At 46.1% G+C, this 19,333-nt stretch overlaps 2 protein-coding genes across 4 annotated transcripts in view; one reads left to right on the forward strand and one right to left on the reverse strand.

Annotated features, from left to right (window-relative positions):
• camta1b (calmodulin binding transcription activator 1b) overlaps positions 1-2,452 on the reverse strand; it is a 119,740-nt gene extending 117,288 nt beyond the window's left edge. For all 3 annotated transcript variants that reach the window (XM_031825129.1, XM_031825126.1, XM_031825128.1), the window contains exon 1: positions 2,387-2,452. In XM_031825129.1, coding sequence (XP_031680989.1) covers positions 2,387-2,411 — 25 coding nt within the window. In that variant the 5' untranslated portion in view covers positions 2,412-2,452. The remainder of the gene's footprint in view (positions 1-2,386) is intronic.
• Positions 2,453-3,504: 1,052 nt separating this feature from the next.
• Positions 3,505-19,249, forward strand: dnajc11b (DnaJ (Hsp40) homolog, subfamily C, member 11b). The gene is made up of 16 exons (XM_020482201.2): positions 3,505-4,047; positions 5,703-5,832; positions 5,947-6,020; positions 7,217-7,318; positions 7,449-7,577; positions 7,721-7,843; positions 7,974-8,047; positions 8,136-8,325; positions 10,927-11,012; positions 11,353-11,469; positions 11,722-11,877; positions 12,565-12,634; positions 15,021-15,078; positions 15,221-15,363; positions 15,457-15,586; positions 15,752-19,249. The coding sequence occupies exons 1-16, from the start codon at positions 3,973-3,975 to the stop codon at positions 15,775-15,777; spliced, it is 1,683 nt and encodes a 560-aa protein (XP_020337790.1). The 5' UTR covers positions 3,505-3,972; the 3' UTR covers positions 15,778-19,249.
• Positions 19,250-19,333: the final 84 nt, after the last annotated feature.

Genomic DNA, 19,333 nt, shown 5'->3' on the forward strand with positions numbered 1-19,333 from the left:
CTTTTGGTCATGTAGTGAACCAAAAGTGACTTTTTCTGTTACATGTTGTTTTAAGTTTTTTTCTTTGTATTATCTTTTATCAGATCTAATGTGTTATATTCTCCTACATAAATTTTACATTTCTACAAACTTCAAAGTGTTTCCTTTCAAATGGTATCAAGAATATGCATATCCTTGCTTCAGCTCCTGAGCTACAGGCAGTTAGATTTGGGTATGTCATTTTAGGCAAAAATTGGTAATAGAGGGTCAGCTCCTTAAGAGTCTAAGACCCCTTTTCTATCTGTTTGACCAGAAATCAAAGCCTTTGCTTAGTCCTAATCATTAGAATGGAAAATGGTTGAAAAATGTATATGCCTTAAATTCTCAAAAAACATACACTCTTAGCTTTGATTTGACACCCAATTTGACATGCTCCTATAAACTTCACATGTTGGTGCTGATGGGTCCTTTTACATGGAAATGCCAGTAAGCAATATCACATCATCATATAAAGCAAGGCGTCTTATCAACATCAGCTAAATTTAAATCAGCCAAAAATGGCATCGTCTCTTCCTAATGAAATGTGGACATTCCTCAATGGAGGCTAAAATTGAATTAAATTCACTATAATTTCTTGAATAACATCAATGTAAAGGATATGACATGTTCAAACATGCAAATGATTTTGTTCTCTAATTTAAATGGACTTGGATCTATTCCTACAGGCATCAGTAATGAGGCAGAGTTGAGTGGTACTGAAGATCACAGCTTACAGTGTAGGGTGAGAGACAGATACTATGACCAACAAAAGACACTGAGTATACCAAACATTAGGAACACCTTCCTAATATTGAGTTGCACCCCTCCCCCTTTTGCCCCCATTCTTGATACACACAGAAAACTGTTGAGTGTGAAAATCCCCAACAGCATTGCAGTTCTTGACACAAACAAGTGCACCTGGCACCTACTACCATACCCCGTTCATAGGCACTTCCATTTTATGTCTTGCAAATATACACAATCCATGTCTCAATTGTCTAAAGGGTTAAATATCCTTATTTAACCTGTCTTCTCCCCCTCATCTACAGTGATTAATGTGGATTTAACAAGTGACATCAATAAGGGATCAGAGCTTTCATCTGGATTTACCTGGTCAGTCTATTTCATGGAAAGAGCAGGTGTTCCTTATGTTTTGTACACTCAGTGTAATATCCCCAGGATATACAATGATGCTGAAGCTAGATCAAAAATTGCTTTATTGGCACACATTGCTCCCACCCACACACAAGTATGCAAGTATGCTGCATGCACAAACACAAACACACAATGCTTATCTTTCTTTCGTGACACACTAACTATGAATAGTAGCAAGAAAGATGTTGACAACAAAGTACCCTCTGTTGTTGTGTATCTCATTCACACCAGGGAGTGAAGTCTACCCTCAGGGAATTCCTCAACAGAAGATAAAGACTTGGCCCACTGGTCACAGATGTCAGTCAGTTCTAAGTCTAGTTTTCATTTACATTTGGTTGAGTTATCAACTGTCCCGAATTCAACGTGAAGAAAAAAATGGCACCATGTCATTGGATTTAGGTGAGTGTGTTTTTCAATGATTTGGAATCAATGTATTGTTTTCTTATAATACTGGCATGGCATATAGCAGACGCTCTTCAGACCGCTTTGCAGTATGTTCCGCGTAGAATCATCATCAATCAACTCTCCGTCGTCTACAGCGTGTAAAAAAACAACATCACATTGTGGCTGACCGCACAGACTGCGGGGTTGCGTGCGTGAGGAGGAATCACACTACAGAAGATACACGGACGATTTCGTGCTTTACCAGCGTGTGTGTGTGTGTGTGTGTGTGTGTGTGTGTGTGTGTGTGTGTGTGTGTGTGTGTGTGTGTGTGTGTGTGTGTGTGTGTGTGTGTGTGTGTGTGTGTGTGTGTGTGTGTGTGTGTGTGTGTGTGGGATGCCTGAGCTGAGAAAGCATCTGAATTCCTCCAGCGTGAAGCTCTCACAACCACTCAGATCCTGTTACGCTCAGCCGCGTAAACCTGCTACCCAGGGGAGACGCTGACACGCAAAGCAACGAAGAAAACAACATTCTCACGTACTGTATCTAAACAAACACACTCGTTTGCATTATATCCCCATATTTGCAAACCTGCTCTCGGTAACCGTTTGTCATCGAGCTGAAGTCTGTGGCTGCCTGTAGCATATCTCAGCATCGCTTCAGTGTCCGTGTTTTCAGGACAGGACAGGGAGATAGCGAGAGATGAAAAAGGGGAAAGCTCCTCCATCTCCCTATTCCTCCATCCCCTTACCTGAACCCAACGTCTTATGTCGCTCTCCCTTTTTTCGAGGTCAACAACAACTACAGAATCATCACCTTATTTCTCTCTTACCTTCCGGCTTGTTTTCGGCAGCCATTTCCCCTCCGCGCGCCTCATCCCTCCTCCTCCTCCTCCTCCTCGCGACCTGGGGGGGACCACGCGCGTGCACGGCGAGGACAACTCAAGGAGGGGGGCGGGGCGCAATGGGCGAGCCCGCTCAACACAGCTACTCTATTGGTTAGAAGCGTGATGATTGACAGCGGGGCTCCTCGGTGATGCCTCGTGAACTCGCAGAATCCATATTGCTCTGAGTCCATCATACCAGTTTTGTATCTAGCTAACTTTGTCTCCGCCCCCAATCGCTCTCTCTCTCTCTCTCTCTCTCTCTCTCTCTCTCTCTCTCTCTCTCTCTCTCTCTCTCTCTCTCTCTCTCTCTCACTCTCACTCTCACTCTCACTCTCTCTCTCAGCCACAGAGGCGATGTGAGGAGACACAACCAAATTCCGCCATCAGTACACATCTGACAAAGCTCTCTGATAGCCAACTGACTATGATTGCAGGTCGTTGTTGTAAATGGGTTCACAATGACTTACAAGGTCAACTGAAACATAAGTATTTATGTAAACAACACGCAGTTTCTTCCTTTATAGTGGTCTAGGCCTAGTCTGGATACCAGTATTTTTAGATAACATTCCACTCCTTGCCTCTCCTGTCATTTGGGAAATAGATGAACAGAGAAGGCAACCAGGCTAGTCTAGGCCTACTTCACTAAAACTGATTCTATTCAGGAAATAAAGTGAAATTAAATTAATTAATTAATTTTCATTATTTACAGAGACACATGATTGCTTCATTCTAATTCCAAGCCCAGGTCGATAGCAAGGGCCTAATCGGTCTTTAACCTTGCATCTCTCTCAGGTCTTTCTGTGAGATGGTTGTATTAGCCTATGACCTATCAAGCAATCAGGAGCCAATTCATGAATAAATAACCTGTTCAATTAAAAAACAGATTAATGAACATACATCATTGTTTTGGTTCATGTAAGCCTACAAGGGTAATTGGTTTAAATATTTCCATGCCAGGGGCCAAAGCTGAATTGCAAGGCCTAAACTGTCATCATTAACGGCAGCCGTTACTAGTAATGCTCACCCATGCCCTGCAGCACTCACTGCCATCAAACACAGTGCGGCAACGCCACCTTTAAACGTTGCGTAAAGGTGTGTCATAGAATCATAAAGGAAAATGAGAAATATAAAACGTTCCCACAAGGCAACCACTAAATGCAAATCACGGAAGGAACAGGAAGAAGCCTGGCTCAAACGAATAGCTTAAGTAACCCTATCTAGGTAGAGCTGTTGTGCACTCTTTCTATGTAAATGCCTCTGTCAAAGGGTTTATGGCATTTGATGTAGTGCTTTTTGTCACATAGTAAACTCAAGCCTGCCCTGTCAGTCCCTTTCTATCACTACGTAGGCTACGTTAGAAGTTTCAGGACCATGGACAGCACACACTTTCACCTTGATATACGGTTTTCAATGACAGGATGTCTGCAGCCCGCCTGGCCACACAGCGGCGCTAGTGCAGACACGAACAGACCAATGAGCACACAGAACACTGGTATGGGAGGGTAAGGAGGAGGGGCCGAACCAGCGCAAAGATGGCGGCGTCCTTAGACGATGAATTAGAGTTGGATAACCAAGACTATTATTCTCTTCTCAACGTCAGGAAAGAGGTAAGGTGTTTGTGTATTTACATAATGTGCTCGTTTAAACATTTTATCCCACTGTATCGGTAATGTCCAACACGGATTCGATTGGGCATCGCGTTCAGCGAGACAGCCCGGTCGGTCCATCACTCCCATCACATCGACTCGAGGGATGCTGCAAGACAGACATAGCTGTCAGACGTAGATACCTGTCAATATTGTTTCTTGAGACGACAACAAAGGCAGTAGTGGAATAATATTATTAGTTAACTGTTTTGTAAGCTGAATTGATAAGATGTGACACTCGCTGTTAGGAGCCTAGATTTCCATTGCGATTAACGTTACGGCATTTAGCTAGACAGTGTAAACAGGGCCAACAGGCATTGGCTCTCGTTTACTCATTTGTCACTGCTGGTGATACATGGTTCTTCGGAGGTGTGTATGTCCCCTGGTGCACGGATAAATAACCTGTCGTTTATTTTCTCTATATAGTTTTAATGTCCCATGCAGTGAAATGCCTTTCTTGCAAACTCAAAACCCAACGTTGCAATAATCAATAACGATGTATTACTATAAAAAAAACACATGAGAAATAAGAATAAGAAATATGAAATAGACATTAACGTAAGTAAGCATACTATATACAGGAAATATTTTAAACATCTGATCCAATATCATATTTACATGTGCAGGGATACTGGAGTGATGGAGGTGGATATATATAGGGGTAAGGTGACAGGGATACTGGAGTGATGGAGGTAGATATATATAGGGGTAAGGTGACAGGGATACTGGAGTGATGGAGGTAGATATGTATAGGGGTAAGGTGACAGGGATACTGGAGTGATGGAGGTAGTTATGTATAGGGGTAAGGTGACAGGGATACTGGAGTGATGGAGGTAGATATATATAGGGGGAAGGTGACAGGGATACTGGAGTGATGGAGGTAGTTATGTATAGAGGTAAGGTGACAGGGATACTGGAGTGATAGAGGTAGATATGTATAGGGGTAAGGTGACAGGGATACTGGAGTGATGGAGGTAGATATATATAGGGGGAAGGTGACAGGGATACTGGATAGATGGAGGTAGATATGTATAGGGGGAAGGAGACAGGGATACTGGAGTGATAGAGGTAGATATGTATAGGGGTAAGGTGACAGGGATACTGGAGTGATGGAGGTAGATATGTATAGGGGTAAGGTGACAGGGATACTGGAGTGATGGAGGTAGTTATGTATAGAGGTAAGGAGACCAGGAAACAGAATATAAGATAAACAGAGTAGCAGCAGCTTGTATGTGAGTGGGTGTGGGGGTGTGTAGAGGCAGTATAAATGTATGTGCATATTATGTGTGAGTGAACAAATTATGGAGTGAGTGTTTTGGAATGACAGTGTGTGCATTGAGATGAAAGGTCAATAAATATACAGGTAAACTCCGATAGTCCATGTTGCTATTTTGTTAGCTATTTATCAGTCATATTGCTTGGCAATAAAAGCTGTTCAAGAGCCTATTGGTGTCTTACTTGATGCACCGGTACCTCTTGCCATGCGGCAGCAGAGTAAATAGTCTATGGCTTGGGTGGTTGGAGTATGCATGCATTAGGCTATGTCTGCAGAAATCTATATTGTAATCTTTCTCTCTCTGTCCCCTCTCCACCCCCCACCCCCCCCTTCTCCCCAGGCCACTCAGGATGAGCTGAAGGCTTCCTATAGGAGGTTGTGTATGCTCTACCACCCAGACAAACACAGAGACCCAGAGCTGAAGAGCCAGGCAGAGCAGCTATTTAACCAGGTGCACCAGGCCTATGAGGGTGAGCAGTGCGTTCCCTGTCACTGATTCTTCTTGACAAGCTGCTTGTCGTTTAATTGGACTGTTAAATGAGAGTATAAACCTCTCATTTTTTCACTCCCTTGTCTCTGTCCAGTGTTGAGTGATCCTCAGTCCAGGGCCATCTATGACATATTTGGGAAGAAAGGCCTGGAGGTGGAGGGCTGGGAGGTATGTTCAGAACGTGTGTGTCAGGGTTTCTGTTAGCTGGTAATATTTTGTATTTTGGTATTTTATTAGGATCCCTATTAGCTGTTGCGAAAGCAGCAGCTCCTATTCCTGGGGTCCACACAAAACATGAAACATAATACAGAACATTAATAGACAAGAACAGATCAAGGACGGAACTACATCAATTTTAAAGAAGGCACACATAGTCTACATATCAATACATATATACAAACAATCTAAGTCAAATAGGGGAGAGGCGTTGTGCCTTGAGGGGTTGCTTTATCTGTTTTTTGGAACTAGGTTTGCTGTTCATTTGAGCAGTATGAGATAGAACGGAGTTCCATGCAATAATGGCTTATATAATACTGTATGCTTTCTTGAATTTGTTCTGCATTTGGGGACTGTGAAAAGACCCCTGGTGGCATGTTTGGTGTGGTAAGTGTGTGTGTCAGAGCTGAGTGTAAGTTGACTATGCAAACAATTTTGGATTTTCAATACATTTATGTTTCTTATAAAAAGAAGCCGGCTTTTGTCGGAAGGAACATTCGGAAGTAGCCTACTGCTGTGTACACATTGCTGCAAAACTATAATGTGAAGAAATAATACGTTGCATCAGCCTCAATGCTTTTTAAAGTTATTTTGATGTACTGGTTGTATGAATTTGGGATTTGTCATTCCACAACTGTCCCAGAGTCTGGACAGGTTATTGTTGGGAATAGGTTATTAATTTCTCACACAGAACAACAAGCTGACCAATAGAATAGGTCAACTTTTCTACTAAGGGGGATAGTAGATTGACAAAGGCAAGTTATTTTGCTGTTCCTTTTTCCTTTCATCTTGTTGGCTGAGGAAAAGTAAATGTGGACAGTTGTTCTAACGTCTTCAAAGTGTGCATCAGAATTCAGTGAGAAGGACACACACCATTGCATCCTCTGAGTTGCATGTTCTGTTAAGAGGAATTACCATAATCTAAATGTGATCTCTGTCATTCTGAGCACCGGGGATGGACGCCATAACCAGGTTACACACCCAATGCATATGGGTCAAAATGTCCGCTAAACCAAAATGCTGTCCGTCAAATGTCCGGTGCCACATTTTAAGTACACACACATTACTACTTAAGTAGTAATGACACACTAGTAACTGAGATGATAACTGAGGAGCGTGTGTGCGTGCATGTGTTCATGTGTGTGGAGATTGTGGAGAGGAAGAGGACCCCAGTAGAGATCCGTGAGGAGTATGAGCGGCTGCAGCGAGAGAGAGAGGAGAGGAGGCTACAGCAGAGGACCAACCCCAAGGTACATACACACGCTTCTTCCCTGAGCCTCTTACAGAAATATCCACGGCAGGGTGATATCTACACTTTCTCCGTGTGAAGTTTACGATCAGAACACTATGTTTTGTGTTCTCATGTCTCTGTGTGTTCAGGGTACCATTAGCGTGGGAGTAGATGCCACAGACCTGTTTGATCGCTATGATGAGGACTTTGAGGAGATGCCAGGAGGAGGATTCCCTCACATCGAGATCAACAGGATGCACATCTCCCAGTCTATTGAGGTACACACCCGTACACGTGGTCCGATTCCTTGTTGGTCACACACAGACACACACACACACTAGCTAAAAAGGTCCATTGTGATACATTAACATGTGTTATGCTGATGTGTTTCCCATGTGTTTACCTGTGTATGTGGGTGTAGGCTCCGTTGACTAACTCTGACACTGCAATGCTGTCTGGCTCTCTCTCCACACACAACGGCAACGGAGGAGGCAACATCAACATGACTGTCCGCCGTGTCACCTCTGCCAAGGGCTGGGGAGAGGTCCACACACACACACATACACACACATATTTATCTCCCTTGTTTCTGAGAGAACACAGGAAGGATATTGACTGACGTGTCTGTGTTTCACTCTCTGTCTGCTTGTGATTTTCTCTCTGTATGTGTGTAGTTGGAGTTTGGTGCAGGGGACATACTGGGACCTCTGTTTGGGATGAAGGTGTTCCGTAACCTGACTCCACGATGGTGAGTGGCCAATCGAGCGGAGAGGATATGGCCCTCTTTACATTACAACAATTGTAATGCTAGTCATCTCCCTCTCTCTGTTTGTTAGTTTCCTGACGGCTCAGTGTGGTATGCAGTTCTCTCCCCGTGGCGTGCGTCCCAGCTGTTCTTTAATGACAGCTCGTCACCTAGACCAGAACACGATGGGTTACCTGCAGTGGCGATGGGGACCCCACAGCTCTATGACCACTAGTGTGGTCCGAGACACCAAGACCAGCCACTTCACCCTGGCACTGCAGGTACAACACACACACACACACACACACACACACACACACACACACACACACACACACACACACACACACACACACACACACACACACACACACACACACACACACAGTAGCACACACACATTAGCATGCAGACACACACACAAATGCACCCACACACACACAGACACACACACACACACACCTGTGCAATTGGGAATATGTTGAGGTGGGTTTTAGGGCTGGTAGGATGACCAACTATGTTCTTCTGTGCCCTCACTTGTCACCTTGTTTCCACCCCCTCTAACTGAGTGTCCCTCACTCCTCACCTTGTTTACTCTCCCCCTCTAGCTGAGTGTCCCTCACTCCTCACCTTGTTTACTCTCCCCCTCTAGCTGGGTGTCCCTCACACCTCACCTTGTTTCCTCCCCCTCTAACTGAGTGTCCCTCACTCCTCACCTTGTTTACTCTCCCCCTCTAGCTGAGTGTCCCTCACTCCTCACCTTGTTTACTCTCCCCCTCTAGCTGGGTGTCCCTCACACCTCACCTTGTTTCCTCCCCCTCTAGCTGAGTGTCCCTCACACCTCACCTTGTTTCCTCCCCCTCAAACTGAGTGTCCCTCACTCCTCACCTTGTTTACTCTCCCCCTCTAGCTGAGTGTCCCTCACTCCTCACCTTGTTTACTCTCCCCCTCTAGCTAGGTGTCCCTCACACCTCACCTTGTTTCCTCCCCTTCTAGCTGAGTGTCCCTCACACCTCACCTTGTTTCCTCCCCCTCTAGCTGAGTGTCCCTCACACCTCACCTTGTTTCCTCCCCCTCTAACTGAGTGTCCCTCACACCTCACCTTGTTTCCTCTCCCCCTCTAGCTGGGTGTCCCTCACACCTCACCTTGTTTCCTCCCCCTCTAGCTGAGTGTCCCTCACACCTCACCTTGTTTACTCTCCCCCTCTAGCTGGGTGTCCCTCACACCTCACCTTGTTTCCTCTCCCCCTCTAGCTGGGTGTCCCTCACACCTCACCTTGTTTGCTCTCCCCCTCTAGCTGGGTGTCCCTCACTCCTCACCTTGTTTCCTCTCCCCCTCTAGCTGAGTGTCCCTCACACCTCACCTTGTTTCCTCTCCCCCTCTAGCTGGGTGTCCCTCATACCTCACCTTGTTTCCTCTCCCCCTCTAGCTGGGTGTCCCTCACACCTCACCTTGTTTCCTCTCCCCCTCTAGCTGGGTGTCCCTCACACCTCACCTTGTTTCCTCTCCCCCTCTAGCTGGGTGTCCCTCACTCCTCACCTTGTTTCCTCTCCCCCTCTAGCTGAGTGTCCCTCACACCTCACCTTCTTTCCTCTCCCCCTCTAGCTGGGTGTCCCTCATACCTCACCTAGTTTCCTCTCCCCTTCTAGCTGGGTGTCCCTCACTCCTCACCTTGTTTCCTCTCCCCCTCTAGCTGGGTGTCCCTCACACCTCACCTTGTTTCCTCTCCCCCTCTAGCTGGGTGTCCCTCATACCTCACCTTGTTTCCTCTCCCCCTCTAGCTGGGTGTCCCTCACACCTCACCTTGTTTCCTCTCCCCCTCTAGCTGGGTGTCCCTCACTCCTCACCTTGTTTCCTCTCCCCCTCTAGCTGAGTGTCCCTCACACCACACCTTCTTTCCTCTCCCCCTCTAGCTGGGTGTCCCTCACTCCTCACCTTGTTTCCTCTCCCCCTCAAGCTGAGTGTCCCTCACACCTCACCTTCTTTCCTCTCCCCCTCTAGCTGGGTGTCCCTCATACCTCACCTAGTTTCCTCTCCCCTTCTAGCTGGGTGTCCCTCACTCCTCACCTTGTTTCCTCTCCCCCTCTAGCTGGGTGTCCCTCACACCTCACCTTGTTTCCTCTCCCCCTCTAGCTGGGTGTCCCTCATACCTCACCTTGTTTCCTCTCCCCCTCTAGCTGGGTGTCCCTCACACCTCACCTTGTTTCCTCTCCCCCTCTAGCTGGGTGTCCCTCACTCCTCACCTTGTTTCCTCTCCCCCTCTAGCTGAGTGTCCCTCACACCACACCTTCTTTCCTCTCCCCCTCTAGCTGGGTGTCCCTCACTCCTCACCTTGTTTCCTCTCCCCCTCAAGCTGAGTGTCCCTCACACCTCACCTTCTTTCCTCTCCCCCTCTAGCTGGGTGTCCCTCATACCTCACCTAGTTTCCTCTCCCCTTCTAGCTGGGTGTCCCTCACTCCTCACCTTGTTTCCTCTCCCCCTCTAGCTGGGTGTCCCTCACACCTCACCTTGTTTCCTCTCCCCCTCTAGCTGGGTGTCCCTCATACCTCACCTTGTTTCCTCTCCCCCTCTAGCTGGGTGTCCCTCACACCTTACCTTGTTTCCTCTCCCCCTCTAGCTGGGTGTCCCTCACTCCTCACCTTGTTTCCTCTCCCCCTCTAGCTGAGTGTCCCTCACACCACACCTTCTTTCCTCTCCCCCTCTAGCTGGGTGTCCCTCATACCTCACCTAGTTTCCTCTCCCCCTCTAGCTGGGTGTCCCTCACACCTCACCTTGTTTCCTCTTCCCCTCTAGCTGGGTGTCCCTCATACCTCACCTTGTTTCCTCTCCCCCTCTAGCTGGGTGTCCCTCATACCTCACCTTGTTTCCTCTCCCCCTCTAGCTGGGTGTCCCTCACTCCTATCTGATGATGAGTTACCAGTACAAGTTCCAGGATGAGGACCAGACCAAGGTCAAGGGATCGATCAAGTACGTACACACCCTATTATACTACTCAGTTTATACACTGCCACCCAATACCCCCCTTCCACAGAATATGTAGATATTGGACTATAAATTGTGCCTTCCTTTATTATACTTATATTTAAATGTTTATTCTATTCTACTGAGCCATTTACTTTCTGTTCATATTCTTATCTTTTATTATTTCTTATTGTTGTTGCATTGTGGAGAAGGAACCTGGAATAACGATTTGGTTGGATGATGTATACCATGCGTATCCCGTACTAATAAAACGTGAAACTACATGTGAATAGGTAAGGTGGGAGTCTGACCCTTATTGGTGTTGTGGTGTGTTTGTGTGTGTCAGGACTGGTTGGTTTGGTACAGTGGTGGAGTATGGAGCAGAGAGGAAAATCAGTCGGCACAGTGTCCTGGCTGCTACTGTCAGTGTCGGAGTGCCACAGGGAGTCACCCTCAAAATCAGGTACTACAACACAAATACAGTCTGTGTAATCCAGTGTGTATGTGCAACTTGTAATACAGTTTAGTACAGTGTATGTGCTGTGTGTGCGTGCGTTTGTGCATACATGTGTGTGTGCATGAGTGGCATGTCTATCTGTGTTTTGGCTACTAAATATTTAGCTCAGGGGGTTCAGGTTTACCCCAAAATCAGGTGATAGTATTATAACTTTTCATAGTACAGTATGTACTGTAACTTGTTTCCTTCTCTCCCTAGGTTGGCTCGTGCCAATCAGACCTATCTATTCCCAGTCCACCTGACAGACCAGCTGCTGCCCAGTGCAGTGTTCTACGCCACTGTGGGGCCTCTACTAGTCTACATGGCCATACACAGACTGGTCATTATACCATACACATGCTCCCAGAAACAACAGTGAGCTTCACTCTCTCTCTCTCTCTCTCTCTCTCTCTCTCTCACTCACTCACTCACTCACTCACTCACTCACTCACTCACTCACTCACTCACTCACTCACGCACGCACGCACGCACGCACGCACGCACACATACACACACACACACACACACACACACACACACACAAACACACACTGTGTTTGCCTGTCCCTGTCTGTCCCTGTCTGTCCCTGCCTGTCCCTGTCTGTCCCTGCCTGTCCCGGTATGTCCCTGCCTGTCCCTGTCTGTCCCTGCCTGTCCCGGTATATCTCGGCCTGTCCCTGTTTGACCCTTTCTGTCCTTGTCTGTCCCTGCCTGTCCCTGCCTGTCCCGGTATGTCCCTGCCTGTCCCTGCCTGTCCCGGTATGTCCCTGCCTGTCCCGGTATATCTCGGCCTGTCCCGGTATGTCCCTGCCTGTCCCTGTCTGTCCCTGCCTGTCCCGGTATGTCCCTGTCTGTCCCTGCCTGTCCCGGTATGTCCCTGCCTGTCCCTGTCTGTCCCTGCCTGTCCCGGTATATCTCGGCCTGTCCCTGTTTGACCCTGCCTGTCCCGGTATGTCCCTGCCTGTCCCGGTATGTCTCTGCCTGTCCCTGTCTGTCCCTGCCTGTCCCGGTATATCTCGGCCTGTCCCTGTTTGACCCTTTCTGTCCTTGTCTGTCCAACAGAAATCTGGAGCTACAGAGGAAGAGTTCAGAAGTAGACATGGTCAAGAAGAAACAAGAGGCGGAGTCAGCCGTGAGGAACATCCATACATACTACACACAAATCAAATCAAATTGTATTTGGCACATCTGACTAATATAATAGGCCTGACAATGAAATGCTAACTGACGAGCCCCTAACCAGCAATGCAGTTAAAAAAAGAATAAGAAATAAAAAGTAACAAGTAATTAAAGAGCATCAGTAAAATCATAATAGCGAGACTGTGTACAGGGGGGTACCGGTACTGTTGAGGTAATGTAGGTAGAGTTATTAAAGTGACTATGATAACAACAGAGAGTAACAGTGGTGTAAAAATAAAAAACATTTTTTACCTTTATTTAACTAGGCAGGTCAGTTAAGAATAAATTCTTATTTTCAATGACAGCCTAGGAACAGTGGGTTAACTGCCTTGTTATGGGGAAGAACGACAGATTTTTACCTTTCGGTTACTAGTCCAACGCTCTAACCACTAGGCTACCTGCCGCCCCAATTAGTCAGGGTAGCCATTTGATTAACTGTTCAAGAGTCTTATGGCTAGGGGATAGAAGCTGTTAAGAAGCCTTTTTGACCTAGACTTGGCGCTACGGTACCGCTTGCTGTGGGGTAGCAGAGGGAACAGTCTATGACTAGGGTGGCTGGAGTCTTTGACTGTTAGGGCCTTCCTCTGACACCGCCTGGTATAGAGGTCCTGGATAGCAGGAAGCTTGGCCCCAGTGATGTACTGGGCATACGCACTACCTTCTGTAGTGCCTTGCGGTCAGAGGCCGAGCAGTTGCCATACCAGGCAGTGATGCAACCAGTCAGGATGCTCTCGATGGTGCAACTGTAGAAACTTTTGAGGATTTGAGGACCCATGCCAAATCTATTCATTCTCCTGAGGGGGAATAGGTTTTGTCGTGCCCTCTTCACGACTGTCTTGTTGTGCTTGGACAATGTTAGTTTGTTGGTGATGTGGACACCAAGGTACTTGGCTCTCAACCTGCTCCACTGCAGCCCTGTCGATGAGAATGGGGGCGTGCTCGGTCCTCTTTTTCCTGGAGTCCACAATCATCTCCTTTATCTTGATCACCTTGAGGGAGAGGTTGTTGTCCTGGCACCACACGGCCAGGTCTCTGACCACCTCCTAGGCTGTCTTGTCGTTGTCTGTGATCAGGCCTACCGCTGTTGTGTTTTCAGCAAACTTAATGATGGTGTTGGAGTCATGTCTGGCCGTGCAGTTATGAGTGAACAGGGAGTACAGGAGGGGACTGAGCACGCACCCCAGAGGGGCCACTGTGCTGAGGATCAGCGTGGCGGATGTGTTGGTACCTACCCTTACCACTTGGGGGCGTCCCATCAGGAAGTCCGGGATCCACTTGCCAGTTGATCAGCGCATGCTCGCAGTACACATCCTGGTAATTCGTCTGGCCCTGCGGCCTTGTGAATTTTGACCTGTTCTAAGAACTTACTCACATCGGTTACGGAGAACGTAATCACAGTCTTCAAGAACAGCTTGTGCTCTCATGCATGTTTCAGTGTTATTTGCCTCGAAGCGAGCATAGAAATAGTTTAGTTCGTCTAGTAGGCTCGTGTCACTGGGCAGCTCTCGGCTGTGCTTCCCTTTGAAGTCTGTAATGGTTTGCAAGCCCTGCCACAGTCAGAGCCGGTGTAGTACGATTCGATCTTAGTCCTGTATTGACGCTTCGCCTTTTTAATGGTTCGTCGGAGGGCATAGCGGGATTTCTTATAAGCTTCCGGGTTAGAGTCCAGCTCCTTGAAGCGGCAGCTCAAGCCTTTAGCTCAGTGCGGATGTTGCCTGTAATCCATGGATTCTGGTTGGGGTATGTTCGTACGGTCACTGTGGGGACGACGTAATCGATGCCATTATTGATGAAGCCAGTGACTGATGTGGTGTACGCCTCAATGTCATTGGAGGATTCCCGGAACATTTTCCAGTCTGTGCTGGTAATACAGTCCTGTAGTTTAGCATCTGCTTCATCTGACCACTTTTTTATAGACCGAGTCACTGGTCACTGGTGCTTCCTGCTTAAATTTTTGCTTGTAAGCAGGAATCAGGAGGAGAGAGTTGTGGTCAGATTTGCCAAATGGAGGTCGAGGGAGAGCTTTGTATGCGTCTCTGTGTGTGGAGTAAAGGTTGTTCAGAGTTTTTTTTTATCATGTAGTTACATATTTAACATGCTGATAGAAATTTGGTAAACCAAATTTAAGTTTCCCTGCATTAAAGTCCTGGCTACTAGGAGCACCGTCTCTGGGTGAGCATTTTTTTGTTTGCTAATGGCGGAATACAGCTCCCTCAATGCTGTCTTAGTGCCAGACTCTGACTGTGGTGGTACGTAAACAACAGACACACAGCATATTTACTTTATGCTCATTGTATGTTCAACCCTTTTCTCATTCTTTCTTTCTTTCTCCCTGACAGGTTCTGCTGATGCAGGAGTCTGTGAGGAGAATCATCGAGGGGGAGGAGTCTAAGATGGGTGAGTAAGCACACTCACACGTATGCACGCCCACAAACGCTCTTGACCTATGTCTTGACTCAACACTGTTTACTCTGTGCGTTGTCTTTTCAATAATTCTGACTCAGCTGTGTGTGTGTGTGTGTCCCTCCTCCTGTTTCAGGTCTGATCATCCTGAATGCGTGGTATGGAAAGTTTGTGACAGACAATAGCGTGCGCCAAGAGAGAGCTCAGGTTATAGACGTTACTGTCCCTCTGCAGTGTCTGGTCAAGGACTCCAAACTCATACTCACCGAGGCATCAAAGGTAAGGGTGTGTGTGTGGGTGGGTGGAGGGTGAAATTTTTATATGACCTGTGTGTGTGTAACCAGCCCCCCCCCCCTCCTTATATATATAAAGGCGGGGTTGCCAGGTTTCTATGACCCGTGTGTAGGAGAGGATAAGAGTCTGAAGCTGCTGTATCAGTTCAGGGGGGTGATGCACCAAGTCCTCTCAGCAGACACTGAGGCTCTACGGATACCCAAGCAGTGTAAGTATACAACCACAACACAACCACTGTATAACCACTATTCTACTCTAACCACAACCATATCATAACCTGTTTACAACCAAAAATGCTCAACTCCATGACATTGAAATTGCAGATTAATTACAAAAGTACTACACTAAGCTAAATATTCCCTGTATTTCTCAGCTCACAGAATCGATGCTGAGGCGTAGGAACCCTCTGTTATGGGAGCAACAAGGGGCAAGTGGAGACAGACAGATACAGACAGACAGACCGACAGACAGACAGACAGACAGACAGACAGACAGACAGACAGACATTGACAGACAGACAGACAGACAGACAGACAGACAGACAGACAGACAGACAGACAGACAGACAGACAGACAGACAGACAGACAGACAGACAGACAGACAGACAGACAGACAGACAGACATTGACAGAAGGACTGACAAGCAGAGGTCGAGAGTCAAACAAAGGGAATAGAAATTCTCTCTCTTTCCCCATCACATTTATGAATTCAGACATGAGTTCCTCTTCTCTCTCCGCTCTCAAAACCCACTAGATTCCTCTCTTTTAGCCATTGTAGTTTCAACTGTGTGTGTGTGTGTGTCTGTATGTGTGCGTGTGTGCGTGTAAAATGTACTGAAATCCCCCTCTCTCCTCATCTCCCCAGAAAGGTGCAATATGACTCACGGTGTACATATCAGTGAAGTCTGCTACAGTTAATATTGTATAACTAATATACCACTGTACTATACTAGTTGTACTCATGTTTTACACTACTAACTCATGCGTTACGGTTAGAACAGAACTATGCATGAAAACGTGTTCATCAGTACCACTATACTGACACCCAGCACTACACTTGAAGGCAAAAAAAATATTGTTTTGTTAATAATTGACGTATTATTATTATTATTCCTTGGAAGCGATGTGTCTGCTGCTGTTGTTGTGTGGGGCAGGGTCTAATTATCTGGGTGACAGTCATTCTAATAACACATAAGGGCACACCCATAAGGGTTGAAAATAATTCTGAGAATATTAACACTGGTCTATTTTTAAGGCCCCAGTAGCCAATGTGTGATTGGAGCCCTGGTAGGCTGGGTTGAGTTGACATGACTGAGATGGATGCTGGGGAAGCACTGCCTGAGCAACAGTGAAGAGTAGAGAGAACGTCCAATGATGTCATTCATTCAGAAAGTATTCTGTATTTTCCAATTTTTTTTACTTTACAGCCTTATTCTAAAATGTATTAAATAAATAAAGATCCTCAGAAATCTACACACAATACCCCATAAAGACTAAGTGAAAACAGGGTTTTAGAAATGTTTGCAAATGTATTAATAATAAAAAATAGAAGTACCTTATTTACATAAGTTTTCAGACCCTTGTCTATGAGACTCAACTGAGCTCTGGTGAATCCTGTTTCCATTGATCATCCTTGAGATGTTTCTACAACTTGATTGGAGTCCACCTATGGTAAATTCAATTGATTGGACATGATTTTGAAAGGCACACACCTGTCTATATAAGGTCCCACAGTTGACAGTGTATGTCAGAGCAAAAATCAAGCCATGAGGTTGAAGGAATTGTCTGTAGAGCTCACAACAGGATTGTGTCGAGGCACAGATCTGGGGAAGGGTACCAAAACATTTCTGCAGCAATGAAGGTCCCCAAGAACACAGTGGTCTTCATCATTCTTAAATGTAAGAAGTTTGGAACCACCAAAACTCTTCCTGGAGCTGGCCGCCCAGCCAAACTGAACAATCGGGGGTGAAGAGCCTAGGTCAGGGAGGTGACCAACAATCAGGCCTTAATGGTAGAGTGGCCAGACGGAAGCCACTCCTCAGTAAAAGGCATATGACAGCCCGCTTGGAGTTTGCTAAAAGGCACTTAAAGACTCTCAGATCATAAGAAACAAGATTGTCTGGCCTGATGAAACCAAGATTGAACTATTTGGCCTGAATGCCAAGCATCACGTTTTGAGGAAACCTGGCACCATCCCTACAGTGAAGCATAGTGGTGACAGCATGGGGATGTTTTTCAGTGGCAGGGACTGGGAGACTAGTAAGGATTGAGGCAAAGACAAACGGAGCAAAGTACAGAGATATCTTTGATGAAAACCTGCTCCAGATCGCTCAGGACCTCAGACTGGGGCGAAGGTTCACCTTCCAACAGGACAACGACCCTAAGCACACAGCCAAGACAACGCAGGAATGGCTTCGGAGGAGTGGCTCCGATCGAACATCTCTGGAGAGACCTGAAAATAGCTGTGCAGCAACGCTCCCCATCCAACCTGACAGCTCTTGAGATCTGCAGAGAAGAATGGGAGAAACTCTCCAAATACAGGTGTGCCAAGCTTGTACCATCATACCCAAGAAGACTCTGGACTGTAATCGCTGCCAAAGCTTAGTAAAGGGTCTAAATACTTATGTAAATTCTTAGAAATGTGCTAAAATTTCTAAAAACCTGTTTTTGCTTTGTCATTATGGGTTATTGTGTGTAGATTGATGGGGGGAAACATTATTTAATCGGTTTTAGAATAAGGCTGTAACGTAACCAAATGTGGAAAAAGTCAAGCGGTCTGAATACTTTCCGAATGCACTGTATACATTATTTACATAACATTTATGAGAAAGCCTCTGTGAGAGTTAGTTTGCTACTAAAGCATCTGTATGTTACATTTGTCAATGTCAATGGAAACATGCAAGTGGGATGCAGTGGGACTATTGTACTTTTATGTATACATTTATTTGTTAAGACCTGGTCATATATCATCAAAATTATGGTGATGAAGAGTATTGTAATTATTTGTCAGTCCTTTGTTATGTGCCATACCTTTAGTTCCCATGGTAATATTGTTTGTCCCTGTTGTCTTGTTTATATGTTGTTTTTAATACTATAGATAAGTAGAACAGTGTCTGTTTGGTCTAACATTGACTAATTATTGACTGACAGTGTTGGTCCTTTCTGTGAAGGCAATATACTGTATAGGCTATTGATGAGTGACATAGTTGAACTCAAATCAGTAAATGTACTGTATGCATTTTTGTCAATGTATAGGCAAAGGTTAAAAAAGGGTTTTTTCAGTGGTAGAAACTGGAGTTCTGTCAACACAGTTCTGTCCCATTTCCACTGTATGCTGTCCCCTATCCTACAGTGCTGAAACCCCATGTACAGGTCTGTGTAGTCAGCACACGGGATCTATTCTATGCCATGTATTTGAGCAGAAAGTGACCTACCCTCTCAGGTGTTTTGCCCTAGAGAGGAGTCAGGTTATCGGATTGTTAGTAACTGTACTCATGTCTCTTCTTACCAGTTAAGATTTTGTGAATGAGGTTGACTGACTCAAACACCCTACAGAATGAGGCAAGAACAAGCAAACATTCACCCCATTTGAGACGCTAAACACTTTGCTGCCTCCATTAAGGATGTTTGCTCATCATGTCCCCTTCGCGTGCCGTTAGCCTCCATATTAGTCGGCCCTGCCACTAGTCACCCACTCATCACTGTTCTTTCAGCCACTCTGGCTCCACCCTGAGGTCAACAGAGAGACTACTCTCCACTGTTACATTCCTGCCCTGGCCATGACCCAAACTGTCTAAAATGTGTGTGTGTGGAGCTAGTGGACTATGTAGTAATGTAAAGATATTACAATAAATAAAAAGATGAGCCACTGACTCGCGTATTTGTTTAAAGACAAAAACGACATTAGTGATGTCAGAGCTTGGTCCCAGAACTGTTCATGCTTTTGTCTGCTCCAT

The sequence above is a fragment of the Oncorhynchus kisutch genome, linkage group LG5 (assembly GCF_002021735.2).
Source record: "Oncorhynchus kisutch isolate 150728-3 linkage group LG5, Okis_V2, whole genome shotgun sequence".
NCBI lineage: Eukaryota > Metazoa > Chordata > Actinopteri > Salmoniformes > Salmonidae > Oncorhynchus > Oncorhynchus kisutch.

Excerpts from the sequence above, each read along its gene's own strand:
- dnajc11b (XM_020482201.2), top strand. The coding sequence starts at position 3,973 with ATGGCGGCGTCCTTAGACGATGAATTAGAGTTGGATAACCAAGACTAT. Across the intron at positions 12,635-15,020 it reads AACAAGAGGCGGAGTCAGCC|GTTCTGCTGATGCAGGAGTC; the intron begins GTGAGGAACATC and ends TCTCCCTGACAG. Across the intron at positions 15,079-15,220 it reads GGGGGAGGAGTCTAAGATGG|GTCTGATCATCCTGAATGCG; the intron begins GTGAGTAAGCAC and ends CTCCTGTTTCAG.